General features: G+C 41.9%; 1 protein-coding gene across 5 annotated transcripts in view; it reads left to right on the top strand.

Moving 5' to 3' along the window:
• Window positions 1-19,302, top strand: part of CFH (complement factor H) — a 127,112-nt gene that overhangs the window by 60,050 nt on the left and 47,760 nt on the right. For all 5 annotated transcript variants that reach the window (XM_084978942.1, XM_021081845.2, XM_021081843.2 and 2 more), the window contains 5 exon segments: window positions 1,703-1,808; window positions 4,420-4,496; window positions 6,760-6,951; window positions 9,466-9,636; window positions 16,786-16,959. In XM_084978942.1, the coding sequence (XP_084835068.1) occupies window positions 1,703-1,808; window positions 4,420-4,496; window positions 6,760-6,951; window positions 9,466-9,636; window positions 16,786-16,959 (720 nt within the window).

Raw genomic sequence — 19,302 nt, 5'->3', positions numbered from 1 at the left:
TTAAATACAAAACAATACATCCTCATTATTCTTAAAAAGGGGTCGTAACCAAAAAAAACAAAAAACAAAGAAAAAAAAAAGATATAAAAAGGGGTTTTAATCTTCCAAAGTTTAAAAAAAACCCATATAGCCCACCAAAACTGAATCTAGGAGAAGAGAAATAGATCATTTGATAAAAAATGATCACTAGAAGTGAAATGGAATAAGTAATTTAAAAAAAACTCCCTACAAGCAAAGTCCAAGACCAGATGGCTTCACAAGCAAGTTCTACCAAACATACAAAGAATTTATACCCATCCTTCTAAAACTTTTCCAGGAGTTCCCATCGTGGCACAGTGGTTAACGAATCCGACTAGGAACCATGAGCTTGCGGGTTCGGTCCCTGCCCTTGCTCAGTGGGTTAACGATCCGGTGTTGCCGTGAGCTGTGGTGTAGGTTGCAGACGCGGCTCGGATCCTGCGTTGCTGTGGCTCTGGCGTAGGCTGGTGGCTACAGCTCTGATTCGACCCCTAGCCTGGGAACCTCCATATGCCGCGGGAGCGGCCCAAGAAATAGCAAAAAGACAAAAAAAATAAAATAAAATAAAGTAAAACTTTTCCAAAAGATTGAAGAGGAGAGAATATTTCCAGGACATTCTATGAAGCCACCATCACCCTGATACCAAAACCAGACAAAGATACTGCTAAAAAAGAAAATTATAGGCCAATATCTTTAATGAGTATAGATGCAAAAATTCTCAACAAAATTTTGGTGAGCCAAATCCAACAACTTAAAAAAAAAGGTCATACACCATGACCAAGTGGAATTCATCCCAAGTTCACAAGGATGGCTCAACATACACAAATCATTCAATGTCATACACCACATTAAAACCACATTAACAAAGAAAAGTCAGAAACCACATGATCATCTCAGTAGATGCAGAAAAAGCATTTGACAAAATCTGACATCCATTCATGATAACAACTCTTACCAAAGTGGGTATAGAGGGAACGTATCAACATAATAAAAGTCATTTATGATAAACCCACAGCCAATATAATACTCAACAGAGAAAATCTGAAAGGCTTCCTGATAAAATCTGGAAAAAGACAAGGATGCCCACTCTCACCACTTTTATTCAACATAGTATTGGAAGTCCTGGCCACAGCAATCAGAGAAAGAAAGGAAGGAAGGAAGAGAGAAAGAAAGGAAGGAAGGAAGAGAGAAAGAAAGGAGGAAGGAAGTAAGAAAATGTATCCAAACTGGAAGAGAGAAAGGGTAAAATTATCACTATATGCAGGTGACAGGATACTATGTATAGAAAACCCTAAGGGCTCCACACAAAAACTCCTCAATTGCATCAATAAATTCAGCAAAGCAGCAGGATACAAGATTAACGTTCAAAAATTAGTTACATTTTTGTATGTGAACAATGAAATATCACAAAAGGAATGTAAAAATTAGGATACCTTTTAAAATCATACCAAAAAAAAAAAGATAGGAATAAACCTGACTAAGGAGGTGAAAGTCTTATAAAATGTATAAAGTGTATAAATTAAAGAAGATTCAAAAAGCACAACAGGTAACTTTGCCACTTTGACTTTTCCGTATTTTTAATTTTGGCCTCTAATGTACTAGCATGGTATCCCTGCCTCGACCTCCTACGTAAATTGTTATCCCCGTGCTGCATGCTAACATCACCTTCTTTTTCTCATTTTAGAAAAGCCCTGTGGACATCCTGGAGACACATCCTTTGGTTCTTTCCATCTTGCAGTAGGAACTCAGTTTGAATACGGTGCCAAGGTTGTTTACACATGCGATGAGGGGTATGTAGTCAGTATAAAGAGGTTTATAATGCAGATAACTTATAATGAAAAGAGTAAATAGAAACGGCACTCATTTATGTGTTTAATGTTACTATACTTTTCATCAATATTTTTATAAGTAACATACATGTAACCTGAAAAGTTAAACTATCATGAAAATAATGTTATCTGGATACCCTTATCATCTCAACATGGACAAACTTAAATGAATTATAATTACTCTGGTAGCGTGTCCTTATAGAAGAGTGGGAAAGCGTATGCATCGCAGTAAGAATGCACTGCAGCAAGTCCCCGCTGCATTCTTTTATGTCTACGCGGTCACAGAGTCCACTGTGTCGGGGACAGTGGAAAGGGAAACAAAATTGGAGTACGTGCTATCCAATAAAATATTTGATACTATTTTATAAAATTCAGGGCAAATAAGACTTACACACTGAAATAATAACCACATAGGTTCTTACAGGTTCCATGATGTACACATTGTTCACATCCCAGGGACCAGAAATGACTTTGTACTTGATTAGGTACTTTGCCTGCCTGGGGCTGCGGAAACACACGCCCTTTTCTCCAAACACGTGGACGCTTTCTCTCTGGCTCCCTCCATGGCGATGGGCCCCAGTGTTACTGCCCTTTTCACGTCGGACCTCACCAAGGACCCTTCTGCCTGAGGTCCTTGGTGTCAGCAGGACCAGAGGAGTTAGGTTCAGAAGCTGTGTTCTTTAAGGAAGGAAGGGAGAGGGCAAGCTTGCACTCCAAAGCCCGAGTTCTCCCAGACGGGCTGCCAGGGAGCGCGCGGCTTATAGGATCTCCGCCTCCGCTGAGGAAGTGCTGGCTGGGGAGGTCGAGGCAGCAGCGGCGAGGGGTGGGGCAGGCTCTCGGGGGCGGAGTTCTGGCAGGACCGGCCCAGCGGCTGCCCTCAGGCTCCAGGGGCTCTGGCCGGGCTGCTGTGTTAGATGGAGGTAGATGGAGGGCCCGCGGCGTCTCAGGGGTCCGCAGTATGTTTTACCACCCGGAACTCCAGTCTGAAGGGCCAGATGTGAGGCCTCTGCAACAGCTTCCTTGGTAAGCCAGTGATCCTACACTAGACAAAAAGAAGGTAGACTTTATTCCCCAGCTTCCTTTTTTTTTTTTTTTTTTTTTTTTTTCCCCTCTCTTTTTTTAGGGCTGCACCTGAGGCATATGGAAGTTCCCAGGCTAGGGGTCAAATCCAAGCTGCAGCTGCTGGCCTTCGCCACAGCCGGGCAATGGCAATGCCAGATCTGAACCACTTCTGTGCTTTGCTGCAACAGTCTGATCCTTTAGTCCACTGAGTGAGGCCAGGGCTCGAACCCACATGCTCATGGATACTGGATGGGTTCCTAATCTGCTGAGCCACAACGGGAACTCCCTTCAGCTTCCATTTTTATTCCCCAGGAATTGTGAATGGGCTTTGCCAGTGACATAGGCGGTTTTGTGTAGAATTTGCAGAACTCTGGAGAGAGATCTGGACTAATGGATGGGTTCTTGGTATAGGTGAAAAATCTTTCTCCATTAAAAGATGGGACCAACAGAGGGACCAGAGAAGAGCCTTTAACAACCAATTATTCTGTTCCTTCGTGTGACAGACCCAAGAGTAAAAGTTTGACTTCAAGTATTGTGGACCCTCCTTAATTTATTGAAAAGTTTTCTTCACTTAGAGAATTAGGAACAAGTCAGTCACAAAGAAAGAAAGACAAAGTGGTTTTTGAGGGAGCAATTTGTCTATTTCACATGTGATTTGCAGAACTCTTATTTGCAGGGGAAGGGAGTGTTTGTTGGTGTGAAAATCTTTAGAAGTTCATAAAAGGCCACTTTTCAAAATTCTCTCTCTTGTGGTTATCTTCCGTTATTTATTTTTGAGAAAAAGTTTTTGTTGTTGTTGTTGTTGTTGCTTCCAACTGTCTGAGGTAACAAATATCGAGAGGGATGCTTTGCTTTCAGTTGAAGCCTCCAGCAGTGTCTACCTACTGCGCACCTGCCCCAAGGAACTCACACTTTTGCCTTAAAGAACCAGGCTTGATGGGTTACAAACTATCATTCAACACTGACTGGCTTCTTTAAGCAGACTTGCCTGAGTGAACAGACCCTGAAAAGCATCTCAGAGATGGAGATGAGATAGAGACAAGTGCTGAAAATGAAATGAGCTAAGAAATTGTTGCTAGCACTATCCCTGATTGTGTGAAAAGCCCGAGGTGTCGGGAAAATATCGCAGTCCTGGCGGCTAGGGTATGGATGGGGGAGAACTGCGTGCGTGCGGTGGCTGCTGTCCTGTTGGCTACGACCATGTGTTTAGCTTCTGTTTTGTGCAATGGTTCATGGACCGTGTTACAGTGTTAAGTGTAATAACACATTTAACGAAAAATGAAAGTGCACCGTGCTTGAAACAGTAGTGAGTTTGTGTCATGAGCCCGGAATTGATCCTTCCAAGTCCATGTACCTGAGGGCTTGAGGACCTTTCCTAAGAAAGGAAAGAGGGCCATGTGTGCTGTTATTTTTCCCTGAAATGGAGTTTCTGGTCATTCAGAATGGTATGAGACTTAAAACTGCCTGTAAATACACATTCGTGCACAACTCTGTGATTTTTGACTTTCAGGTATCAGATGCTGGGTGAGATTAATTTTCGTGAATGTGATACAAACGGATGGACCAATAATATCCCCTTATGTGAAGGTAGATGTAACACTGCTTTACAAGTATATTAAAACATATGCTTAAAATATCAGGATTTTTCAAAATGTCTTACATTAAAATGTTCTTAAAGTCTACAATAAATGTTTCCTACTCAAATTACTTTTGTAGATTCTGATGGAGTACAGAGTGGATATCTAAATTTTTTCCTACTCATGTTATTATGTGTTTCAATTACCAAATATAGGTTTTACTTTTCTCCCAAATATTTGAGAACCACTAGTTATTGTTTTTTGTTCATTCGTTTTATTTTTCTTTCTTTGTCTTTTCTTTCTTTTTTTTTGGGGGGGGGGGGCATGGTGCGATGTGGAATCTCAGTTCCCAGTCCAGGGATTGAACTTGGGCCACGGTGGTAAAAGTGCTGAGTCTCAACCACTAGACCACCAGGAAACTCCCTCAGTTACCATGTATGACTTCAGTCTCACCTGATCTAATATTCAAAGCATTGAAAATTAGAAAAATCTAAGATGTTTTTTTCTTTTGGATTCTAACCACTGGAAACAACACAAGTATCACATCGAAATGAAGACGAGAGTTTCAGCGTTATGAATGAAGAGGCACTCACCGAAATTACCATCCCAGTGCAGGGATCTCTGATGGCTGAAGTGAAGAACAGGATTTAGACACCTCCCCCCTCTTTCCTGACAAAGGGAATTTTCCTGTGGTCTTAGTAGTTCTGAAAAGGAGAAGGAGTTAAAGGGAGCTCTGCCCTTCCTACGGATCCATAACGCAAACAGTGAGAATGAGACAATGCATATCCCGTTTTCCAAATTTTGAACTAGTAAATCCAGTCTCTAGTCATCAGGAAAATGAAAGCGATCAATCAGAAACATTTTCTTATAGTTCCATGGTGAGGAGTAAGCAAAGAGGGAGAAGGAGAGAGGGAAAGGCAGAAAGGGAGGCAGGGAGAGAGGGAGTGAAGAGGGAGAGAAGGAAGAAGAGAAGAGGAAATGTGATCACTCAAAAGTCCTGTTGTCTGCAAGAGAGAGTTGGAAGACCCTTCATCCATGAAGATGAGAGAAAGGAGATAATGTTCCAAGTAATGTTCACATTGGAGTCACCTGGGACATTTCTTAAAAACTGAAATTTTGGGGAGTTCCAGTTCTGGCTCAGTGGTAAGGAACCCGACTAGTACCCATGAGGACATGGGTTTGGTCCCTGACCTCGCTCACTGAGTTAAGGATCCAGCCTTGCCATGAGCTGTGGTTTAGGTCCCAGATGCTGCTCAGATCTCAAGTTGCTGTGGCTTTGGCTGTGGTGTAGGCTGGCAGGTGCAGCTCCGATAAACACCTAGCCTGGGGACTTCCATATGCCATGACTGCGGCTCTAAAACTACAAACAACAAAAAACCCTGAAATTTTTGCTTACTAAAGACCTACTGTGTCAGTATCCCTGGAGTGATAGGCAGGGCGATAGCCATGGAATTTCCCTTTTAACAAGCATCCTGGGTCATTGTATTGTAAAATAAATACTGAATATCATAAGCTAAGGAGTACTGGAAAACATTGAAGAAAATCAAAAGAAGAGCTCAAATTATTTTTATATGGACAATGAAGGAAAATTAGACTTTATTATCCCAGGAGAGATGATCAGAAAGTGTGCTTTTATACCTTTTAGGAATACAGTTTTATATTATTGCAGGACTTCAATGGAAATTTTATAGTTAATCATCCCAAACTTAATATTTATTAATTATTTAAGAAGCATTTGTTTGCTACTACAAAAATATTAACTGTCATTCAAAAATTCAAAGTAGTCATTTTCTTTGTTCACTCCCATAGAAGAAATCAGAGATAAATTTATTATTATTTTACTTAGAATTTATTTCTGGCTAATAGCTAAAGCAAATACGTTTTTTAAAAAATTAAGTAATTTCAGAGTTCCTGTTGTGGCTCAACAGAAATGAATCTGACTAGCATCCATGAAGACGCAGGTTCAGTCCCTGGCCTCGCTCATGGGGTTAGGCAGCCAGCGTTGCCAAGAGCTGTGGTGTAGGTTGCAGACGTGGCTCAGACTCTACATTGTTGTGGCTGTGGTGTAGGCCAGCAGCTACAGCTCCGATTTGACCCCAGCCCAGGAACCTCCATGCGCCCCAGGTGCGGCCCTAAAAAGAAAATAAGTATATAAATAAATAACTTCCTCCACTCTTGCTATCGATTTTATATTTATGCCATATTTCTATATACTCATTTTTCATGATGAAGTTTTCCGATTCTATTAGAAAAAGCTATATTTATTTTTTCAGTTGTTAAGTGTTTACCGGTGACAGAACCAGAGAATGGGAGGATTGTCAGTGGTGCCCTGGAACCAGATCAAGAATACACTTACGGACAGGTGGTGCAGTTCCAGTGTAATGCAGGCTACAGTCTTGATGGACCTAAACAAATACACTGCTCAGCAGGTGGTGTTTGGAGTGGAGACAAGCCGAAATGCGTCGGTGAGATATACTACCTGTTCATGTGAATATCTGAATGAGTTTAGTTTTTCTCGTGAAAATAGGCCTTTCAAAACATTGTGAATCCTACAGAATCTGAAAACCACTAGAAATCACTAGCACTTATTCAGCTTACTATTTCCCAGTAAATGATCCCAATTCCTGACATATGTCTTCTCATTTTACCTTCAAAATGACTGGATGATTTACGTACTGTTTTCACCTCTGTTTTATAAATGAGGAAATTGTGGGGCAAAGGAAGTAAATCAAATGTCCAAAATTATCATGGCGTATGTGCTAGATTTAAACACAGGTTATCTGACACCACAGTTCATGCTCTTCATGTCGTTTGATTGTCCTTGACTCTTATGACTAAAATAAGATACTAAGCATTTCTGCTGCGAGTTTTAATGTTGGCCTCCAAAATAGGTCTCTTTTTTTTTAATATGGGAAGCAGAAGATTCATAATTTATTCCTACCGATGTGTCATGATGATGTTCTGGCTTTAAACAGCATTTTTATGAAGTGGCCCTGTTTTATACTTACCCTGTGAGTTTACTATAAATATTGCTGAACTGAAGCCAATATAGTAAATAAATCTTTGTCTTTAAAACGAAGTTCCCTAGTAAGCTGTCAGTCGGCATTTCTTTAGTTGTCATTCTGCTGACCTCTGTCTCATGACCAATATGATGATTTTGGCTTTTATAATATTACAAAATATATTATGGTCACTGTATTTGAAAATGCCATACTTCATTTTACCAATACTTGTTTGGCAGAAATTCCTGCCCTATGCCTTTTTTAACATGATCTAAAATTCCCCAGTTTGTGATACTTTCCTAGTCTAGTTTGTCCCACCATGAGATGCAAAGAGAAGCGTCCCACTTCCTAAGAAGTCTGTCTTACAAAACAAGCTCTTTGAGTCAGTAAGACAGATACATTTATATTCAGTGCAAATTACTGCATGCTCTAGAGGGTCATGGATGGAGTTTTCTTCTTGCAACTACATTTCTGTAATTAGTGAAACCTTTCTGGAATGACTTGTGTGGGAGATAAGACTTTTTTTTCCCTCTCTGGAGCCACAGGTACGTCACATGGAAGTTCCCAGGCTAGAAGTCAAATTGGAGCTGCAGCTGCCATCCTACATCACAGCCGCAGCAGCACCAATCCAAGCTGCATCTGTGACCTACACTGCTGCTCATGGCGACACCAGATCCTTAACCCACTGAGCAGGGCCAGTGATTGAACCCAAATCCTCGTGGATTCTAGTCCTGTTCGTTTCTGCTGAGCCACAACAGGAACTCCAATGCGGGAGATAAGTCTTGAAGAATAAAAACCTTTTAGATGAAGTTGATGAGAGGAAAAGCAAACCAAGTCAGAGGAAGGAAATGGAAAGGAAGGGGCAGTTGCATTGAAGCTTCGTGGAGCGTGAAGGTCCCCTGCTCCCGTGGTGCTCAGGGGCCTTCGTGGAGGTGCAGGCAGGGAGTAAGTCAGGGATGAAGTACGAGTAAGTAGTCCAAGGTTTGGGGGGGCTACCGACACCATGCTGAAGAATTAGACTTTTATACGGACTGAACTGGGAATCAGTGAAGCATTTTAAGTGGAGCAAGAAAGTGACAAGAAAAAAGATTATTAAAGTGCAGGAAAAAAAAGATTGGGATGAAGGAAGAACAGGATCTGGGAAATGAGTTACTATTTCTATAATCCCAGGGAATAATGTTTGAGGGAAATAATATCAAAGATCATGGCCAGCTTTTTTTTGGAGGGGGACAAAAAACTTGGATGGAGGGGGAACCACACAAGGTGGTCAGTTGCTTTCTGGAGATGTAATGGCAATGAGTTAATTTCTTCGAAAAAAGTGTTTTGTCAATAATTCTTCTATCATCAGTACCTTAAAATGTGTAATTTTTACAGGTTCCTCAGGGATCATGCTTATCACAATAAGCCAATTTGTGTACTCAGTTTTATATATACAGTTGATGAATGTCACTGGCCACTCTATTTCAAATGGATTAAGTTAGCCCCAAACCAAATAAATCAGCAAAGTAATTGATATCAGAATTTTAACTTCCTTCAAAATTGAATGTTAAGAACAACAGATCAATTATTCATCAAGCATTCAAGTCAAAACAGGACTTCTGGAGTTCCCGTCATGGCTCAGTGGAAACAAATATGACTAGCATCCATGAGGACACAGGTTTGATTCCTGGCCTTGCTCGGTGGGTTAAGGATCCAGCATTGCCACGAGCAGTGGTGCACGTTGCAGATGTGGCTCAGATCCCGAGTTGCTGTGGCTGTGGTGTAGGCCAGCAGCTACATCTCCAATTTGATCCCTAGCCTGGGGACCTCCATATTCGGCCCTAAAAAGACAAAAAAAAACAAAAACGAAAACAAAAAAAAACAAAACTTTTGTTGCCTGATTTTCCTAATGAAAACAAAATTTGTGTCTTTATATAACTATGTCTGGGACACAGTCCTCTATAACCAGCATTTTGGAATTTTATCCCTTTTATTTAGGAATCTCCTGCACACCACCAAACATTTTAAATGGGTACCCCATAATTTCAAAGGAAATTTATAAGGCAAATGAGCGAGTTCAGTATAAATGTTCAGCGGGTTTTGAATACAGTGAGAGAGGAGAAACCATTTGCACGGCATCTGGATGGGCCCCAGTTCCTTCATGTGTAGGTAAGGTTATCTTTGTTTTCTTTATCTTTTACTGTATATTTTACCAGTTATTTTAATTCACATCCTCCTTATAGTTAAGTGGTTTGTTTTTCTGGGTGGAGTATTGATGTGTATGAGAACTAATTGTTACAAAGGCAGTATGTCTTAAAACTTTGTGTGTGCAAGGCCTTTTGGGGATCCACTGCTATGACTCTCTAACTCTGAAGCTTGTCCCAAGGAGGACCCGAAAAGCTCAATAGTTCATTAAAGCATTGCTCTGTGGCCAAAAAGCAAATTTAGAGCAGACTTGGGATGGGTAATAGACTTCCTAATTCTTAGGGGTACGTACTTTTCAAACAGTTAAATTGCTCTCAATAAGCTGATCATTTAGCTTTAAAAAGTAAATTATATTAATACCAGTTGAGGTAACCTTCCATTGATAATGGAATTAAGTGGGAGAAAGTGGAGATTCTTTAACCACAGGCTTCATGTGAATCAACAGTGACGATGGTGTTGAAAACGACTCCTAACCCTTTTAGGCTTCATAAGGGAAGGATGTGATACAGTGATTGCTGCCCACCAGAAATTGTGTCTACTTTGTGTTCCACTTAGCCTATCTCATTTAGAAAGGGATAGTTGCAACTATCATGGCCTAAAAGAGAGAATATAGATCGTTGAGGAATTAAAGAAATCATAAGAGCAAGAAGACACGTCTGTGTTATTTGCAAACATTTATGAAAAGGAATGAGTTAGCTTTTGATGAGGGTTGCTTCTCAGGGGGTATTGACTTTTTAAGAGGGTATTGTACAGGTATCGCCATACTGGAGCCTTCACCTCTGAAGAGCCCTCTAAACTTGAAATCATGTGATTCATAATAATATGTGCAAACCTTGCTCTTTTACAAAAACTAGAGAGAGATTTTGAGTTGATTTTATTCTTTTTTTTTTTTTTTTTTTTTTTGCTATTTCTTGGGCCGCTTCCGTGGCATATGGAGGTTCCCAGGCTAGGGGTCTCATCGGACCTGTAGCCACCAGTCTACGCCAGAGCCACAGCAACTCGGGATCCGAGCCGCGTCTGCAACCTACACCACAGCTCAGGGCCACGCCGGATCATTAACCCACTGAGCAAGGGCAGGGACCGAACCCACAACCTCATGGTTCCTAGTCGGATTTGTTAACCACTGCGCCACGACAGGAACTTCTGATTTTCTTCTTAAAAGAAATTTGGTTGAGCCCATGAGCAGCTCCTTGGAAAATACATCCTCCTGCACAACTGAATGACCTTCACTTTCCATCCTTGTGAAGAAACTGTTTAAAAAGAGAGTGATGAACACAGCTCAATGGTAACGGTTACCGAACCCAAACTTGGGTCCTCCCACCTACACACGGTAAAGCCAATCTCCTGCCACCGGGTTGTGCAGAAGGAAAGTGCAACATTTATCGTAAGGAGCCCAAGCAAGGAGTTCCAGATATCTAGTTCTCAAAAAGTCCAAACTCTCCTATAGTTTTTAGCAAAGAATTTTTAAAGGCCAGGGGAGGGGAGGGAGTCCCAGGGCACATGGGCAGCTGGAGCTCAGTTCTCTGGTGGTTGGTGGTGAAGCGACAGGGCCGTGCCACAGGGGTTTATATTCTCCTCCTCAGGCTGCAAGAGGTCTGGGGGCTACGCGCTCATGGTCGTTAAGTAGTTCACATCTTCCATGTGGTGAGGGTTTCAGCATCTGTAAAACAGCTCAAGAACTGTGCATCAGGTTCTGTGATCTAGGTCCTTCATAGAGGAGCTACCAAGAGGATGTGGGGAGGGTCTCTTCCGGGAAAGCCCCACATCCTGCTCAGCTACACCGTCACAAAAGATTTGTGTGAGGCCAGTGGTGAGGGGCCCCACTGCCTATCTTCACTGCATTTGTGGCCCTTCAGAAAAGAAAATGTGCGCAAGTTCTCTGCATTAACCTTCCAGAGCACTCTTAAATATGAGGTAATTAATTTATCCATCCAATCATCAAAATATAGCTTATAAACCACTTTATATCAGGCCTTTCTCCTGTGTTGAGGACAGATAATTAGAATAATGTTTTAATGAATTTCAGGTTGCAATCAATTCAAAGAAAGCCTTCGGGAATTCAGTTATACTCGGAAACAGGTCTCAGGAAAGCGTGGCTTCTTCATAGAAGTCATCAAATTATTCCTTTTTCCTGGTCACTTAGCTACCTACTTAAAACTCTTCCTTAGAACATATTCATTGGAGCAGCAAGAAGTGTCTCTTTTTCCCATATGTGTCACTACAACTTCTAAGCTTACTTCTCTTGAAACTTGACTCATTTACATACACACACATACACCCCCCCAAAGATCCCATATTTATAAAGCATTTTTCTTTTTCATTTTTTGCAGTCACAAGATAACTTAAAAATTCCAGGCTGTGGAGTTCCCATCATGGCACAGCAGAGACGAATCTGACTGATGTCTATGAGGATGTGGGTTTGATCCCTGGGCTCACTCAGGGGGTGGGGGATTCGGTGTTGCTGTGAACTGTGGTGTAGGCCACAGATGCAGCTCAGATACCCCTTTGCTGTGGCTGTGGCGTAGGCCTGCAGCTGTTGCTCTGATTTGACCTGGGAACCTCCATTTGCCATGGGCATGGCCCTAAAAAAAAAATTCCAGGCTGGCTGCTTTAGGGCCCTGCTTTCTTTAGGGAGAGAGAGGCCAGGATTGGGATTGGTGCTCACTTTTACAAGATAATTTGCTGATGATCAATATAGGTAAGAGTGGGTCCCCTGAAATTAGGTAAGCATGTTCTCTCTCTTACAACATGCTTCATTGTACTGAAGTGCCTCTTACCTGAACTGCATATAGAGAGGTCTCTTATTCAAGGAAACTCCATTCTCTTTACCTCAGCTAAGGACAGAAATAATTGTCATTATTTATGTACATTGGAAGGCTCTACCTGCTGATAATGATAAATTCCAAATCTACATATCTTATTTTCCACAACGCTATAGGAAATCCAAAGTAATAGTAAAAGAGAATATAAATAAATCATCTAGGATAAAACACTGAAATTATCTTCCATCTGGACTATGATTTGTGTGTGTCAGGGGTTTTATTCGAGGGTGATTTGTCAAAATTTGGGTTTCTCTATCCAATAAGGGGCAGTCTCTGACAAGTCCTTCCCAGGAATAAATAAAAGTACCAAGACCTGCTAAATAAAAGCCACCTTTGATCCAAATACGTCTGTTCCCTGTACAGACTGGATTTTCTACTGACAACATAGAGGGCTAACCTCAAATTAATTATTCTTATTTCAAATGCTTATTGGTCGTTTCTAAAAGTAAAAAATGGTAGCTCCACAGATTTTGACGATCTCAAATATTATTTTGAATAGAGGCATAGGCCCTGGCAATGCTTTAATAGAATCATTTATTGTAATGGAGATCATGAGGGAATTAAAATTTATCATGAGTTGAAAATAATCATTAGAAATTCTTCTACTCTTAATTTAACAAAATTCTCCCAATATTATTTAGTTGGTCTCATCATATATTTATATGTTGTATCTTTTGATTTCAAACTTTGGTATTAAGTTTAGCTCTACTGTGAAGTAAAAACTGAGACATAAACTGGAGTGCACTGGGCATAGGAAAATATGACACATACAGCAGAATGAAGTAGAGAAAAAACAAAAAAAACCAAACACATTCAAGGCTGATTTGAAGTTAAGGTGGATTAACATCAAGCACCGAAGACGTATTTCACTTAAAACTTGTGTTTAGGTGATCATATATAATTTCTGTTATTTCTGATGTAATCATTACTAATACAAATATATGGCTGCCTTAGCAATAGAGGCATATTAAAGATTATCAGGCAGAATGGAACATATATTTAAGGCCAAATAAGAGACTGTTATAATACCTTCAGGAACTGAAAGTACAAAACGGTGGTATGTTATGAAGAGGAGGAGATGTATAAGCAGAAATACCACCTTGTTCGACTGTGGGGTTTGACTGAATATTGAAGTGATGGGAGGAGGAATGTGGGGGTAAATCTGCAGGCTAAGGTCCTGGGGTTCTTGTGTCACAGATTAAAGTATGGCGCACAGAAGGAAAAGCGTAGACGCAAAGGGTGATGATTTAGTTTGACTTACGATAAGCTGCGCAGACATTTGTATTATTCACATGGACCTGTCCAGTGGGAAGCTGCAGATATGTGCACGAAGGAGTTGCTGTTGTGGCTCAGCGGTAATGAACCCAACTAGTATCCATGAGGACACAGGTCCAATCCCTGGCCTCACTCAGTGGGTTAAGGATGTGGCATCACCGTGAGCTGTGGTGTAGGTCAGATGCAGCTCGGATCCCAAGCTGCTGTGCCTGTGGTGTAGGCTGGCAGCTACAGTTCCAATTCAACCCCTGACCTGGGAATTTTCATATGCCATGGGTGCAGCCCTAAAAAGACCATATTTATGGATTTGGATCCCACCAGAGAAGCTGTTGGCATAAAGGGGCATGTCTTGAATTACACCCAGAACATGAAGAGGAAAACAACAAAATCAAGGACAACAATCTTACAGAACCAGTTGTAAGGCCTCATGGTCCGGCCATGAGGAATCTGTAAGAGTCTTCAGGGAAAGTGTTTCCGACGTGGTGAACGGCATCAATGTGAAGATCTGGAGGAGAAGCCTCAAGACACAAGGATTACAAAGTGCAAAAGTCAGGCATAAGCTTGGCCTGCGGGAGAGCCAGACAGCAGGCTAGGGTGACGGTAGCACAGAGAGCAGGTAGGAAAGTGGTAGGATGAGGCCTGAGAAGGAGGCAGGGCCTGAGAATTACGTGAGGAGAGAAGAGGAGGAGCAGCTGTAAGGAAAACGAACAAAACAAAGTCGTATCGTTCAGACAAAGATGAGCGGTCGGAGAACAGGTGAAGCACTGGGGAACCTGAAGGAGTTGGTGATCAAGTGTCAAGAATAACCAAGTGTTCTTGCCAGTTCAGTTCGGATTAACTACGAAGCCCATAATATACCAGACACCGTGAGATATGGCATACGAAGATTTTTGCATGTGGAAATTGGGGGACACGGGTGACTTTTGTCAGAGCAATGCCAGCACCATGGTGGTGTGGTGTCAGAAGTCAGATCACAGCAGGTTGAAGATAAACGGGAGGTGGGGAAGCAGTTGTAAGATGGTGTTTTATGGATCTTGGTTTAAAAGGGGAGGAGGGAGGTAGTCCCTTAGGGTAATGTAAGTGCCTGCTGTTGGAGCTTTCGGCTGTGACATTCATCTCCAGTAAACATGCTGCCAGCTGTGTGACACAGCTACTGGCAAAACATAGGGAACCAGGCTGCCTCACCGTGACATTCACTTATAGAAAGCACTTGGTAACCTAGACAACTGATAGCTTTTCCCTTTTTTCACAAGAATGCCCACTCCTAGGTTTTCAGTTCACCAATAAGGAGGGAACCTGAAAGCCCTAGGCACCCACTCTCACACCCTGCTAAAGGCAGCACCCAGATTTGTCCTCTCTCTTTCTCTCATTCTTTCTCTTCTCTCTTTTTCGACCAAAGACCTCACTGCGGCCATCTTCAGGTGTGCTGGGTTGCCTCCAGGACTTGCGAGTAATAGATTTTATTCTTCAGACTCCCCTGGTGATTGCTGCTGAGGTGCCCCTCACAGTCACAATAAGAACCACAGGGCTGGACCACACACACCCTTGACGCCTGTCAGGAGATGTCTCTGGGGTGCCACACAAGTGGTACAGGCCCAGTTGGGCGCCCCGGGCATCACAGATGATAGCAGCACTATGAATGAGCTGAGCACAGGACAGCAATTGTCTAAACTTGGACAAAGGGTACAGAGTAGGAGTTTAAAAACGGAGAAGTTTGTGTATCCATTTAAGACCGAGTGGTTGAGGAGTTCCTGTTATGGCGCAGTGGTTCATGAATCCGACTAGGAACCATGAGGTTGCAGGTTCGATCCCTGGCCTTGCTCAGTGGGTTAAGGATCTGGCGTTGCCGTGAGCTGTGGTGTAGGTCGCAGACGTGGCTCGGATCTGGCGTTGCTGTGGCTCTGGCGTAGGCCAGCGGCTACAGCTCCAATTCGAATCCTAGTCTGGGAACCTCTATATATATGCCACTGGTGGGTCTAGAAAAAGACCAAAAAAAAAAAAAGACCGAGTGGTTGACAAAGCGAGAAAGAGGTAAGAAATTGAACAACCACCATGGGAAAATATGAAGTTTGAAAAGCTATGTGGAATTTGGAAAGAAAAAAAAACTACAGAACAACTCACCTTATTATAGAAGACTAAGGGAAAGGCTTAAGTTCAGAACAGATGCAGCTAAAATTGACGGAAGGCTGGAAAGAAATCTGTGGAACTCAGGACTGTTGGCCTCAACCGTTTTCTGGGACTGCAAGGACTTACTATCTATTGATGAAGGAGCAGCTGGGTTAGGCTGCTTGAGGAAAGCGAGGAGACCGTGGGTCACTGACTTTGGGAAGTGGAGTCAGAAGTCAATTAGGGGCATTTAAACAAATTTCCGGTGGTGCTGAACGTCCACCACAGGATTTTAGTCCAAAACGACATGGCACCAATGCAGATGGTTTTGTAACATTTCTACAGTAGTTTAAAAGAAATGGCATTTTATTAGAGAAGGAATATTGTGAGTTAATCCATTGTCGAGATATAGCGAAGTTGGTATAAATGACTGAGAAAAGCTTTATAAATTAGGAAAGACAAGGTCAAGGGATAGAACACTGTAGCCCTCCTGGTCGAACACAACCTGTACCCTGTTGCATAAACAAAGACTTACCGGAACCCAGCCATGCCATTAGCTGTGTGTATCGTTTATGGCTCTGTTTGAGCTACACTGGCGGAGGTGAGTAGTTGCAACAGAGACCTTGTTTCTGGCCGGTTAAATAAAAAGGTATTCAAACCCTGGATAAGTTCATTGTATTACAGAAAGAAAAATGTATTCCAAAACCTCAGTGGCTTCATCAGCTAATTTTTTTTTCCTATTCATGCTCACTTCCAAAGTAGTTCAGAAAGGACTCTGCTTATTATTTTAATGTAAGAACCATGGGATAGAGACGTCATTGTTCCATGTCCACGTTTACATTTCTGTGTAATTCGTTGTTTTTAATGGGTACTGACGTCTGTGTTGTGCACCTATCCATTGTCTTCTCAGAAATAACGTGTGATCCTCCTCATATTCCAAATGGTTTTTACACACCTGAATCAAACAGATACAGAACTGGAGACAGAATCACTTATCACTGCAAAGAAGGCTTTTATCCTGAGATCCAGGGAAATGTTGCAAGATGCACCGGCAATCATTGGTCACCTGCTCCAAGATGTACCTGTAAGTTCCATTCATATCTTGACATGCTTCTTAATTCATTCTCTTAAACAAAATTGGGGACAGAATAAATCCAAGTAATTGCCCTGTTGTTTATGTAAAGGCTTAGAGACTACATTTTCTTTCTTTTCTTTTCTTTTCTTTTTTTTTTTTAGGGCAACACTCGCAGCATGTGGAAGTTCCCAGGCTAGGGGTCAAATTGGAGCTACAGCTGCCAGCCTATGCCACAGCCACAGCAACGCAGGATCCTTAACCCACTGAGAAAGACCACGGATCAAAACTGTGTCCTAATAGATAGTCGTCAGGTTCATAACCCACTGAGCCACAGTAAGAACTCCATTCTTTGCTTTTCTAAGAAGGCAATTCAAGGAAGGAATAAATACACCTTTTTATAAGCTAAAAACTGTTTAAATTGTTTGCTACTCAAAGTTAAACATATGTCTATGTGTATGGCTATATACTAATCTAACTAATATAATTCTAACATCTGAACTAAAACACTGACTAAGACTAACTTCACCTAACATGTAGTATATTAGTTACTTAGTGCTGTGTAACAAATTTCCCCCCAGAGTACATTGGCTTAAACCCAAAGTGTATTGACTTAAAACAACATGCCTCTCTATTCCTAGTGCTCCTGTGCATCAGGATTTAGGGACTGGATTCACTGGCTGGTTCTGAGTCACCCTTCTTGGGTTGCAGTCAGGATGGGGCCCTAGGCTGCAATCGCCTGGGGACTCGGCTGTGCTGTAGAATTTGCTTCCAAGAAGGCTTACCTCCCTGGCTTCAGCGCCTTACCTCCTGGGCATCTCCACACCTGGCCTGAAAGGCAGCTCATGTGCGTGTCCTGGAGCTGGTGATCCCAGACAGAGAGGAGGAAGTCTCCACCCCATGCACAGCCTGGTCATTAGAAGTGAGTCACTAATTCCAGCACAATAAAGGGTGAGGAATTAGGCTCTGGTTTTTGGAGGAAGGAGTGTAGAATGTGAAATTTTCTAACACCATCAAATGTAGAAAAATGTCACTCAGCTGAACAGAGTATTTTATTTCTGGGAACACTTCCTCTGCCTTTTTGAAGTGTTTTCTGTCGCCACGGTCATATCCCTTTCCTTTATATATTTGGGGTTCATTGTAAAGAGCCACCGCCTGTAAACCGGATCTTCCATGAAAGAAAAACGTGATGATACAAATAATAGATCAGTGACCTCAATGTTAATTCCAGGCATAAGGCCAAAATAAATTTTCAAAGCATGAGTCCCTTAAAAAGGAAGCTATATTGGTATGAAGTAGATTTCAATGTGCGTAAGAATTATGAGAGAAATATTTAACATGTTTAAAGTTGGTTTATGAAAAGGGCAGTTAAGCCCTACTGCATCTGTACCTCAAAAAAGTTTATCCCAAGAAGGAGCTTCTGAAGTTCTTGTGGATAAGATAGGGAAACTGACTAGTTAGAGGATTATCAGATATTCATGACTTCATTAAATAAGCTTATCTAATTATCCAGTGCAGGACCATTTTCAGGCCTGCTCCATTCCTCATCGTGTCATCAGGAACTTTAATGGTATAGAGGAAATGTGCAATTTCACAATGGCGTGATGCAGGGGTGCTGGAAGTGAATCTGCTTTAGGAAAGATCCATTACTCAGAAAGAATCCTGTGTGCTAGGTCGGGTCTGATAACATGAAATTCAGCAGTGATAACTGCAAGATCCTGGGCTTGGGTCAAAGGAATCAGCTGCACAAGTTCAGAAAGACTAGAAACACTTTTAAAAAATTATATGCCACTGGCGTGGCCATAAAAAGAGCTCAGTGGTTCACGAACTTGACTCATATCCACGGGGACACAGGTTCCCTCCCTCGCTCAGTGAGTTAAGGATCCAACGTTGCCTTGAGCTATGGTGTAGGTCCCAGCATGGCTCGGATCTCACATTGCCGTGACTGTGATGTGGGTTGGCAGCTACAGCTCAGATTGGACCCCTAGCCTGGGAATCTCCGTATGCTGCTGGTGTGGCCATAAAAAAAGACAAATATATATATATACTGAATATTTTTGTCGATTTTGAGATTCGTTTGAGCCACCACTATGATGGAACGGTTTAAAGCTGTTCATGAGACCAGAAGCTATGTTGGTCGAAAGGGAAGAGGAGAATGAGACTGTGCTAACTCCCGCCAGTATCAGTGCTGATCAGACCAGACGGGGAAGATTATAGGTGCTTCAGGAAATGATCTTGATAAAGAGATAAAGGCAGATTCAGGTATTCCCAAATGAAAGAGAAGACGTGCGAAAGGGCTCAGGAAAGTGGTAGTAATGATTCTTACTTTTAATCATGCCCTCTTTGGGTACCTCT

This window comes from Sus scrofa, chromosome 10, assembly GCF_054392235.1.
Source record: "Sus scrofa isolate SSC_HxYL_T2T_F1_AM1 chromosome 10, Sscrofa_HxYL_maternal_Yorkshire_Landrace_v2.0, whole genome shotgun sequence".
Taxonomy (NCBI): Eukaryota; Metazoa; Chordata; class Mammalia; order Artiodactyla; family Suidae; genus Sus; species Sus scrofa.
This window is presented reverse-complemented; position numbering and strand designations above follow the sequence as displayed.